The sequence below is a fragment of the Poecilia latipinna genome, unplaced genomic scaffold, assembly GCF_001443285.1.
Source record: "Poecilia latipinna isolate Pla-1442-1.1 unplaced genomic scaffold, P_latipinna-1.0 Scaffold2391, whole genome shotgun sequence".
NCBI classification, from domain to species: Eukaryota; Metazoa; Chordata; class Actinopteri; order Cyprinodontiformes; family Poeciliidae; genus Poecilia; species Poecilia latipinna.
Window position 1 is genome coordinate 74,624 of NW_015115007.1, and position 12,144 is coordinate 86,767.

Consider the following 12,144-nt stretch of genomic DNA (forward strand, 5'->3'; position numbering starts at 1 on the left):
TTTTTTTGAGAAAGTTCATTTTTTTTTTTATATATATATATATATATATATATATATATATATATATATATATATATATATATAAATTCTGATAGACTTTATAATAAAAGCACCCAACCCAAAGTGAGTCACTTTTTCTGCAAGTCTGCTTGAGGAAACTCAACACCCAGGAAGGTTCAAGTGCTTCCTGGGTTCCTCCGATCAAATGCAGTGAATTATTCATGAGGCGCAGACGGCGAAGCCTCATGGCTTCTTCTGCTCCTCCTGATCCGTCTTTTGCTGTCATAACGCTGATAGTGAGCTTAGAGCGTAGCTGACCTGAAGGTCCTGGAGATAAATCGTGGCTAAACCCATCGCAATAAATCATTTAGTCACAGTAAATTCAAATAACCTCAATAATTTCCATTTGCATGATTAATTGTTTTTCTTTTTTCTCTATAAACTGGATCATAAAAATCTTTGGACTCAACAATTTTTTAAGGACAGTTTTGTTCACAGAAACTCCATAATTCATTTTATTTGTTGTTTCTGTTGTTTTGCTTATTTATTTTGGATATTTAAAATGTCTTCCAGTCCCAGAGTTAAGTCTTCATTAAAATTTTAAGTTTACTCAGAATGTGTTCTTGCATTATTACCATTATATTACTTTTAAATTGTATAAATTATCTTTTAAGACAATAACTTTAAAAATAGATCATGTTTGTGTTGTGTCTCTGTACCAACTGGCCAATTAGCAGCTGCGACTTCACTTCCATGCAGCTCTGAATTTATTACATTATTATAGAAATGGATCAGAACCTGCATGTTTAAGATGCTGGCCTGGTTGAAAAATCTCCAATTTAGATGATATTTTCACGATTTTTTATTACATCACAGTGTTTGCTGCAGATCTACTAACTCAGGTAATGCACGTCCAGATAATCAAATCTGCCATTTTTATTCCTAATCCAAGGTCAGGGTGTCAAAGCTACGAGTGGAAAAGTTGAAATGTTTGGTTCTTTAAGGCTTTTTCCTGGGGAAACATGTATAAAACTTACATCAATATTAAGGGATTATTGACTTAAAACAATGAAAAGTTATTTGTAAGCAGTTTTGTCTAATTTTAAGTCTACTAAGTTATTTGCACTACAAACTAGATAAAAGTACTTGAGATGTTTTAGTTTTTGCAGTGTACAAACACAGATAATACATTTTATTTAAAGTTGATATCAAACTTCTGACATTTAGGTGTTTTTGTTTGTTTTCCTTTTATTTGTTTTATTCATACTTAACACAGAATTTGGATAAAGTTTGTAGATGTCCACAAAAGACTTTACATAAAACAGATTAACATGACAAACAGTAACAATAAAAAAGTGCTAAACTTTATAATAAATCAAATCAAAATCTGTTTGAGGTTGAGTTGAGGAATCTGCAATGCAAAAGGGAATCAGAAACCGAAGTGTTAATCGATACCGATTTGGTATCGATATCAATATTTTGTGTCAGTGTGCCCAGCTCCAGTCCAAACAGCCAGATTCCTGCTTCAGGTCTTCATTCTACACGAATTAGCAAATTATTATAAAACTGATAATTTCAATCAGTTTCCAGGCGAAATTAATAAGCTAATATCAGCTTTGATAAGTATAGATTCACCTGCCTACACCTGTCAAACTGACCTGCCTGCTGTGAGTCGCCACGCCAACATCTAACGCGTATCTTTTTGTGTCGTCTTAAAAAGAGTGAGAATGCCCAGCAGCTCCTGCAGACAACCAGCTAAAGCCTGCAAACCGTCGCCGCCGCTGCCACAGAGGATCATGGGAGATGTGTGACTTCAGCAAACAGCTGTCGGGTAAAATTAGCAGACTGCGTGAAAATCCTTGGTGTTTGCACTGAAGACGCTTTCCTCCATCACATCTCAAAAGTTCAGCTCCCTGCAGGGATTTGGTTCGCTTTGATCACTGCAGACTGTGAGGGACGCATCAGAGCCGCCATGTTTACGCTGAGCGTTTGGTCTTTGCTCCACAACATCAGCTGCAGATTTACATCAGCAGGAAGAGTCCAAAAATCCTCAACGCGGAAATATTTAGAGCAACTTAACCTTTTGTTTACCTGTGTTTTTCCAGTAGAAATATACGACAGTGTTTTGGGGCTGTTGTAGATAAAAAAAAGGAGTAAATTTCTGCTAAAAAAAAAAATCTCTGAAATTTTTGAGTTTAAAAAGTTTAAAATTTGTCAGAAAAACACTCGGAAATGTTTCACTTAATCTCAGAAATTTTCTAGTAAAAAGCATGGACATTTCTTTTTTATATATAAAGATTTATCTATTTCTTTTCTTTATGCACCATTATTACAGTGCATAATAAGCGTCTACACTTTGGTACCTTGTACAGAAAGAAAAAAGTAAAAAATGCTTAAAAGTTTGTACGTTGATCACAGCATAGAAGGATCATTTAAACAGAGAAAAGGTCAGAAAAAAACAGCAAATAAAACTAAATAAAAAAAAAACAGCCACACAAACCAAAAGGTCAACCGTTTTTCCCCAAATGTTTCACTTCTTCTGCATTTGTATTCCACATTAACTTTAACGTTAAATTTCTGAGTTTGTGTTTCAAAAATTTACAATTAACAATTAATTATTACCAAAATCGCTGGTGTTTCTGGTCCTCCTGTACTGCAAAAACCCAAAATTTACCAAGTATTTTTTGTCTAATCAAGTGCAAATATTTTACTGCACTTAAAATAAGACAAAACTAACTTAGAAGTAACTTTTCAGCAAGATATAGGAGTTTGCTTTAAGTAAATAATTCCTTAATAATAATGAAAAAGTTCTAGTTTTAATGGCAGATTATTTTACTTATAACATGAGAAAAATGTCTTGCTGCCAGCAGAAGTTAGTTTTTTCTTATTTTAAGTGTATTAAGATATTTGCACTAGAAACTGGACTGAAAATACTTGGTAACATTTTGTGCTTTTTCAGTGTAATAATTTCCATATCAAATGTATTATTTCTAATTTAAATCACTCAATCTTAATTTTTGTTTTCAGGTCAGTATAAATATGAAAAAAAATCTTTATTCCTTACCGCATTACGTAAAACCTCTGACATTTGCAAAGTATCGTTACGCACACATTCTCCTGGTTACGGATTACTGCAGCAAAGATTAAAATTTGGCATGTTTGTAGTAAAAGCAGCGGATGGATCTGAGAACCGTCACATGCAGAGTCCAAAGGTTAATTAAGACGTCATTCCAGCTTAACGGCTGCTGGACGGAGAATCAGACACTAAATATGGAAATGTTATTGACTGTGGTTTGTCAGGTTTTCTCCACTAGAGGGAGACTGAGCCCTTCCTCCTGAGGGCGTGAGTCGGCGTCTGCACACCTGTCCTCCATCTACTCATTTGGAGGCATATAAATGGAGGAGGATGCTGACATTTCTCTGCCAGAGTGTTAGCCAGTAACGGTACCGGCTTACCTTGAGCTACTTCTACCTGGATTTGTTCCCAGATTCTGACCCTTCTTGTCTCCGTGTTCCCAGCTACCCTGGTCTGGAGCTATCAGGTCATCAATCAACCCTCGAGACGGATCCCTCACCGCCTTGAGTCTTACCTGTCCGTCCTCTGCCGCCGCCTCTGATCTCAACCCTCAACCCGCTGACCAGCCTCTAGACCCTCAAGGTCCTCTCCCAGTCCAACACTCCCCCTGAACAGGTATATCTCCAACCTCCGCCAAACAGCAAATTTCCTGGGTCCTGACTAATCATCTCTGTCCTCCCCTAGTTGCCCTGAGATCTGCCAGATGAACCAAGGATCCTAATTCTCATTGTCTGAATTCACTGTAAATAAATCACACTATTGTATTTCCTGTCTCTGGAGTGTTTCTGCATGTGGGTTAGAAAACTCGACACCAACATGACGGATATGATGAAAACTCTCACAACAAAACATCAGATCAGATGAGGCGTTTTAGACCTTTGACTCCGGATAAAAGTTGTTTTAACCTGTAAATATGTTCCTCTTTGAAATGCAGAATCCTGCAAGTTATTTTAGTAAAAAAAAGAATAAAACACACTTGTTTCCGGTACTTCCTGTCCTTGTTCTGGATTTGGCCTCATTCAATATTCGTTAACAGAGTTGGGTTGTAACTAGTTGCATTTACTTAAGTGACTTTTTTGGAAAATGTATTTATTTTTACTTCGCTGTAGTTTTTTGTTTTACTTGAATAATTTTATTTTGAGGTATTTTTGCTCTTACTTGAGTAAAATTTCTGGATTTTCTTCCCTCTGAATGAAAAACAAACATGTTTTAACCAAAAATCCACCAGACACACCTGCAGTTTTTATTAAAGTTGTTTTACTGAAAACTTATTTTGCCTGATTTTATTTTTATAAACTGTTATTTTTGTTCTTAAAATACCAACATTTCCATTTAACTTTATGATCCGTCTGATGATGTAATTTGTAAATATTAAATGATTGATAATCTGATCAGTACTTGAGTAGACTTTTTTTCACCAAATACTTTTTTACTCTTACTCGAGTTATTTTTTGGACGGCTAATTTTTACCTGTAATTCAGTAAAGATATGTTGAAGTAGTGCTGCTCTTACTTGAGTATAATTTTGGGTAAGCTACCTAAAATCTGTCTGCTACATACGTAAACATGTTAAGTTTTACTTGCTTGTTTAAATTTAGGAGTCACATTTTCTTTCCAGTAATTTGAATCAGATAAATGTTGAGATCTGTAGCTCGGCTGGAAACAACAGACTTATACAACCTAATCGATGGTAGAAACTGATGTTAGCAACTCTGCAGCCCATTCCAGGCTCTGCTTCACACTCTGCTCACCTGTAATGATGTTGTCAAGAAGAGTGGTGGGCATGCAGAAAATCCCCACCAGCAGGTCGCTCACAGCGAGGTTCAGGATGAACAGATTTGTCACAGTCCGCATGTTTCTGCTCCTCAGCACGATGAAGCACACCACTCCGTTTCCCACCATGCACACCAGAAAGATCAGCAGGTAGGACACGATGAAGATGGCGGCGGTGGACGGCTGGTGCAGGTAGTATCCAACATACGTGATGTTCCTCCTGGGAGTGACGAACTCCACCGTGGAGTTATAAAACGTCCAGTTGTCGTACAGTTGAGTGGAGTTGCTCTCTAGTCCTTCGTTCATTTTAAACCTGAAAAATTTCACAATTTTGAGTCAGTTTCTGTTAAAGGTGAGTTTTTATGCTTCCCTAAACTGGAATGGGTTACACAAAACATTTTACGCACAAAATCGTTCTCAATGATGAGATTTTGGTCTGCTCACGTCTGGCGCTCCTTTCAGAATGAGATCTTTGAGGGCATGTGTGTCAAACTCGGGGCCCGGGGGCCAAATCTGGCCCGCTGTAACTTTTTATGTGGCCCTCTAGACTCCAAATTACATGGATAAGTCCGTCCAGTTCTTCACAAATCCACAAAATTCACACAAAATCCCCACATTTTTTTCTGATTTTAAGTTATAGTCTGTTATTTAAAAAAAATCATGATGTTAACTTCATTACTTTTTTTAGCACAAATATTAGCACAATATTTGTACTAATATATTAGCACAAATATTGTAAAAAATTCTTTCAAAATATTTCTAAATTGTCACCACAAGATCTGTGATTGTGACTTTAAAAAAATCTCAAAACAATCCTGGATGGACTGATCAGTGTGAAAAGATGTTTAATATTTCATTTTCAGAAACACACTGCCGCTTTAAACCCACATAAGCTGCTGCTGGCCACTCCCCCAAGCCAGTGTTTACATTCACACCTAGGGCTGTCACAATAACACATTTTTCTGGACAGTAAATTGTCCCAAAATCTATTGCAATAAACGACAATGTTGTTGTTTTGAGACCATTTTCAGGTAATTTAATGGTAATGACATAATGCAAGAACACATTATCAACGATCAATAAATTTTAAATTCTAATGAACATTTAAGACTGGAAGTGGAAGACATTTTAAATATTCAAGATAAATAAAACAACAAATAAAATGAAATATGAAGACTTCAAAAAAAGAGCTAGTTGAGACTTTAGTTATCCAGCTCTTGGTAGAAAGAGAAAAATGATAAATTTGTCTTGGATTAATTGATATATTGCTTATTGCAACAGGCCTACTCACATGTGGAAATGACTGAAAACAGATCCCCGGTTATACAACCTTAATGCTTTGAAAAGCAGAAGTAGAGCCTTCTGCACAACCAACAAAAAAAACAGCAAGGGGCTTCTGGATGGTCAACAACTAATCATTTGTCTTTTCCAGCAGCCATTGTACAGCGGTAAAACCAGATCACCAAACAAGCTGAAGCTTTGATTGCTAAGTAACTTCCAGACACCAAAAATCATAAAGCTATTGCCAAAGAACAGTTGGGTGTTTTATATTTATTTTTGTTGTTGTTGCTGCTGTTAGGAGCAGCTGAGACCCAAATGGAAGTACAAAAACCTGCAAAATATGAATTTTGTATAATAATCCCCCTTTATAGAAAGGGAACACACCAAATATAATTTGAAACTGAGCAGAGTGATTCACTTTAATTTTGTTATAGCAGCTGTTTGTTTTTCATTTAGAATTTGCTTTGCTGTCTATAATCTAGAAAGATTTGGTGCGATTCTCTCCCAGTTTGACCAGAACAGGGAATCAAATGGAAGCATCACATTGGATGTCAAATAAACCTTCAGCTACATTAACACCACGTATTTCATCTGAAGTCAAACCGTCGACGCAGTCATGTAGTTTGTTTTTGCACACAGCTTTCATACAACGGTGCAGACAGAAAAACGCGTTTCTGCAGGCAGCCGCCTCAGTGAACAGTGGAGTTAGTAACTCCGTTTGACTAATTATCATTACAGATATTTAGTGAAGAACTGTACAAATGCACACAATTCCTCACTGCATCAGATGAACTTTCCTCAAAAGTATTCATGGTTTCCTTTGGCTACAGAGCTGTTGGTTGTCCAGAGTTCTGCACCAAACATTTGAATAAAAAATTGAGTGGAAGGAAGACATGTTGTAGGAAAAGACGCACCAGTTATTGTCAAGCAGTGAAAATACCTTAGGACACTTGAAGTAAGAAAAAATAACTTACAAATGACTTTTCGTGCATAGTGCGTGCGTGTGTGTGTTTGTTTGTAATATTTTTTGGGGACGATTTTCCTGACACACACTACGTGGTGGGGACCAATTGCTCCTCGTGGGGACTGGAGCCTGGTTCCCACAAGGGGAAACCCTGTTTTTGGGTCAGGGGTCAGAGTTAGGGCTAAGGTATGAATTGAGTTTTGGTTAGGGTTAGGGTTAGGTATGTGCTGGTTAGGGTTAGGAAAAGGGTAAAGGTCAGGTTTAGGCTGTAGAAATGAATGGAAGTCAATGGAAAGTCCCCACAAAGATAGCAACACAAACATGTATGCCCGTGTGTGTGCGTGTTTTCAAATCAGAGCAGGTTTCTGAGCCTTCTGCCACTGAAATGGATGAGTTACATAAATGGATTACCAGCTGGAGAAAACATTTTAAAGATGGACCCAGCTCTGATGTTTGACACGTTTCTCATCTCATTGTGAGATGTTCTACATTTGTGGAACAAGTAGACACAAGTAAATTACTTTTCTCCATCATTTCGGCACCAGAAATGTAGAAACAACAAAACTGTTCTCTTTTATACAAGCAGCCATCAAAACAACTCATTTTCCTGTTATCTTAAGCAGCTGCAAGCCTCAGATTTAGTTATTAATGTGTGATAAGTGCTATTATCTGATATCAGATCCAACATTTTCTTTTTGGGGAAAATCAGCATCATATTTCACTGCATGTTGCTTTTAACTGGTTTGGTTTCATCAAAGTTCTTATCTTCACTCTCTCAGCTTCGGTGTGTTTTACTTATTTTGGGGAATATCAGTCATATATTAGCGCAACATAAGCCTGTTAAGACTGAACTGGTTCATTTCTGTCCAACAGGCTCTGGAGTTACGACACCTAGTGGCTGCCTGTTGAAACAGCAACAAAAATATTGCTTTTCTTCTTTTTCTTGATGTTTTTCTTCTGCAGCCTGTTTGCATTAATCTATATCCTCTATAAACAATAATAATGACATTTTTACAGCTCCAGACACATTTATTGGTCCCACTGGTAGAAGGCATTAGGAAAAATCCATTTTTATTGTAGCAGTATGATCTCACACTGTAAAATGTCTAAATATCCATCCATCTATCACTTGAGCAGATTTATGCTGCAGGAAATAAATGCAACATTAAGACATTATTTTTTTTTTTAAACTTCATTAGTACCCTTATAGATCCCTGTAAAGAGGAATTTTTTTTTTCATTTAGTCTTCACATCTAAAGCTGATTTCAAATGTCTAAGAACTTTTAATTAGTTAATTAATTAGTTAATTCTTAAATTTCTGTTTATATATTCTTAAATTGTTAATATATTTATCTTAGTCACTACCTGTGGTTCAATTACAAATTAGTGCAAAACTTGGTCAATATTTTTGCTAATGTTGAAAAAACACAATTTTACAATTGCAGTGTTTCCATTATAAGAAACACATTTAAAATCACACACGAATAAGTTTATGTGATAAATTGTTAAAAAAAATTATCACATCCTCCAACCACTTCCTGTTGTCTTCTTTGTGGTTTCCACCAGTGGCAACATCTGCTTGTTGATTATGTGACTTTTGTGATGCAAACAATTTGTTTATTTTGCAGTTTTGTGAAATAAACTAATTTCAATGCAACCAAAAAATAAATAAAATAAAACTCATCTTGTCGCAAAACTGTTTTTATCAAAAAAAAATAATAAAATAAAAAATTAACTGCTGTGTTTCCATTAAGCAAATTTATTTTTCAAATGTCACATTGTACAATTATATGGAAACGCAGCTACTGGCTGTTAGGTTGGGTAAAAGGTCAAACTGAGTCAGATCCAAAGTTCACCGTCGTCTGCAGATCCCATCCTGTTCAGTAGTAACACAAATATCAACATATGGAGTTTAATAAACTCAGCTTGAATTGTAACTGGAATCACAGGCTTTGGTCCTATGAGGCTAATGTCGTTTTCACATCTCATAGTCTGGTAAACTTGGTTTGATGAGGAACCAAAATTACAACATTTGTTATATTTTCAGCTGCTGCGGTTCGTTTTCACACTGCTCTGTGTCAAACAAACCAAAAAAAGCAAAACCTGTTCCCCTCCTCACCTGTGGGGGCGCTGCACCAAGAACCAGAGAAGGAAACAAAACAGAAACATTTAAAGAAGACACTGAGTATATATAACTTCTTTCTTCACAAAATGTAAATAATAATGGATGTTAGCATTTGTAGGATTTCTCTTTTGCCTTTGGTAAAAACAAAAAACAAAGCAAAAAATAAAAACCACAAGCCATTGCTCCCGCTAGCACGAGGCTAACACGTTTGTTTTGGTTGTATTTACCCAGAATACCCTATGCTGTAGTCCACTTCTTGCTTTTGGAGCGGTCTCTGGTCCACTTTGTGTTCACATATGCATTCAAACCGCACCAGAGTTCACTTTCACCAAACAGACCAGAGTTTGGGTTTTAGTTCACATCTGAGCTCGATTTCACGTTCACACCTCCACAAATGAACCAGACTTTATAGACAAATTAACTGGATGGAGTTTAATTAAAGCGGATAAAATAGGGGTGTGTGAATGCAGCATAAGATCAAAATTTCTGGCAACAGTCAGAGTTGGTCTGATTATAAATATAAAAGTCAATACGAGGAGAACCACCTAATACCCTTTAGGCACAGTAAAGGATTGGTCATGCTGTGGGCCTGTTTCTCTTCTAACTGCCCTGGGGAACTTGTTAAACTATCTGGGGATAAGTTGGAGGGCTCTTCTCATGCTGGAAATCCTAGTTAAAGTCAGGAATTACACCCAAAAACCCTAAGAAAGTTGAGCAGGAAGTGGTGGTTGTGGAAGTGAAGTGTAAGAGTCTGAGAAAGAAAGTTTTTCCTGATAAGAACCTGGAATAAAATGGATCTTATTCCTTCATATTTTCTCTCTGCTGCACTAAAACCTCTCAAACTGATCTATAACCATATATTTCCTTTTTTTAATCTTACTTGAATTATACAACTTTTAGTTAAAAGATTATTTTAATGATAAATGTTGCACCGATATAAATTCCCTTTTGGGGACACAGTTCTGTTTAAAACATTATTAATGCCGACTTTTAATGACTAGAAAACCATCATGCTAACCAGAGCTGCTAAGATCAAGGTAATAAAATAAATTTATTTCTTCACAGCTCAATATTCTAAAACACAGCTGGGAGACTGAAATCATTTTTGTTCACTTTCTGTTTGCGTTTAACTGTAAATCTGAGCACCAGACGTCCATTTTACTTATTTTTTAAAATCTGAACAGAAACACAAAACGACTCCAGTTTCTGAACCCGATCATGCAAATAACGGCTGTAGAAAGCAGCTTTGCTCACATATTGAGACCTTGTGCTGCTGAATCGATAAGATCACTTGTTCACAATCAGATCAATCAGCAACAAGCAGCAGAGGTGAAGTGGAACCGAAAAGGACAGAGATAAACTCACAGCATCAGATAAAAACTATCTTTACTGTTATTTCAATTTGCAAAAAATATGCCACATTCTTCTTGTTGCTTGATCAATTATCCACAAATGGGCACCCAAAAGAAATATGAACAGCTGTCATCAACTGGAATCTCATTGTGAGCTCATTACATCACTGCAGGCTGGTTAACCTGCAGGAAAACCTCATGAAAGCATCCAGACTCAGGAGTGGCCGGAGGTAACAGGGCTTTATGGAACAGAGCAAATAGTGTTTAACAATAATAACATAATCAGGCTGAGTCCTTGTAATATGGATTTATCCCTTTACAATCACAGGACACCTTAAATATCCTCAAATTAAACAAAATATCAAACTTACTGTTTCTGAATTTGGCTGCATTGTTTCATATCTGCTGGATTTTGCTGTGAGTTGCTTTGGTTTGTCTTGTAATGAACTCGTTCACTGCTGAGTATTTCAGTCTAAGTTCTAAGGTTTGATTCATCTCCTCTAAAGGGCGTCCATGATCAGAACCACAGCAAAGAGACATTCTTGGTCAACTTTGATATGACTGAATTATGAGGAAATAATTTAAATGAAAGGGGGAAATGTTACAGTTTGGGGAACTAAACCAACATGCATAAGAGTAGAGACAATTTCAATCAATAAATATGATTTTGGAACAGAACCAAAATGTCTCCCTGTAATTAGGGTGACCCTTCATTAGTTAGGATTCGCCCTGAACTCAGGAGAAAACCGCATGTTGTGCCAATAGCCTCTGCGCCTTGATGCGCTCTCCTTTTCCCTCCATGGGAACTTTGTTCCTCTAATTGCGCTCCTGTAGCGAAGCGCACCGGGGACCCAGAGGGACCTGAGGGGTCCCGGCGCGCTTCACTGATCCCCGCAGCACAAAGAGGAGTCTGTCACCAAGTAATGACTGCGCACTGAGGCGTGGAAGGGAGATGAGAGCCGCTAATCTACTGACCTGAAACCCTCATCAAGATGTAAAGAAGTACATGCATTTATTTGTATGATCAAATATTTGTAAATCAGTTTTTACTCCTGAGATGACGTCTTACCTGCTTTGAGTCCAGTTAAGTTGACAACCAGAGATGCGCTTTGAGCAGCGATAAAAAGAGTCCAGATTCCTTTAAATCAGACATGGATTGAAGGACCAGCTTCACCGATGATCTCAGGAACGAAACAGCCGAGCTGCGCTCAGTCTCAGTCCGGCTTCCTGTGCGTCGCTGGCACGGGCAGCGCGCAGAGTGGGGGCTGCGCCGCGCCGCGCCGTCCGTGGCTGACGTCTGCAGCGGAGGGGAGGGATTAGTGGGGGGCTAGTGGTTGAATGATATGCCCCTCCTGATCTCTTCCAGCTGCTGCCTCGGAAATGTCAAGAGTCTGATATTAAAAAGTCAAAGCTGAAAGTGAGAGGAGGAGGCTGCGGTTCAAAGCTCTCCGTATTTACTCTGAAGCCTCCACTCAAAACGCCTCATTTTCTCTTAAGATATTAAATCACAAGTGTCCCATTTTACTGGGAGACATTCCTCAGAGAATCCAATGTGGTTCTAAAATTATCGATCA

The 12,144-nt window shown here is 37.4% G+C and overlaps 1 protein-coding gene across 1 annotated transcript in view; it reads right to left on the bottom strand.

The window, feature by feature from the left end:
* The window catches only part of LOC106937616 (neuropeptide FF receptor 2-like), a 25,044-nt gene extending 13,201 nt beyond the window's left edge, over positions 1-11,843 (bottom strand). Inside the window, exons 1-2 of the mRNA XM_015019216.1 lie at positions 11,640-11,843; positions 4,827-5,161 (exon numbers count right to left, since the gene is read on the bottom strand). Of these exons, the coding sequence (XP_014874702.1) occupies positions 4,827-5,154 (328 nt within the window). The 5' untranslated portion in view covers positions 5,155-5,161; positions 11,640-11,843. The remainder of the gene's footprint in view (positions 1-4,826; positions 5,162-11,639) is intronic.
* Between the last annotated feature and the right edge of the window lie 301 nt (positions 11,844-12,144).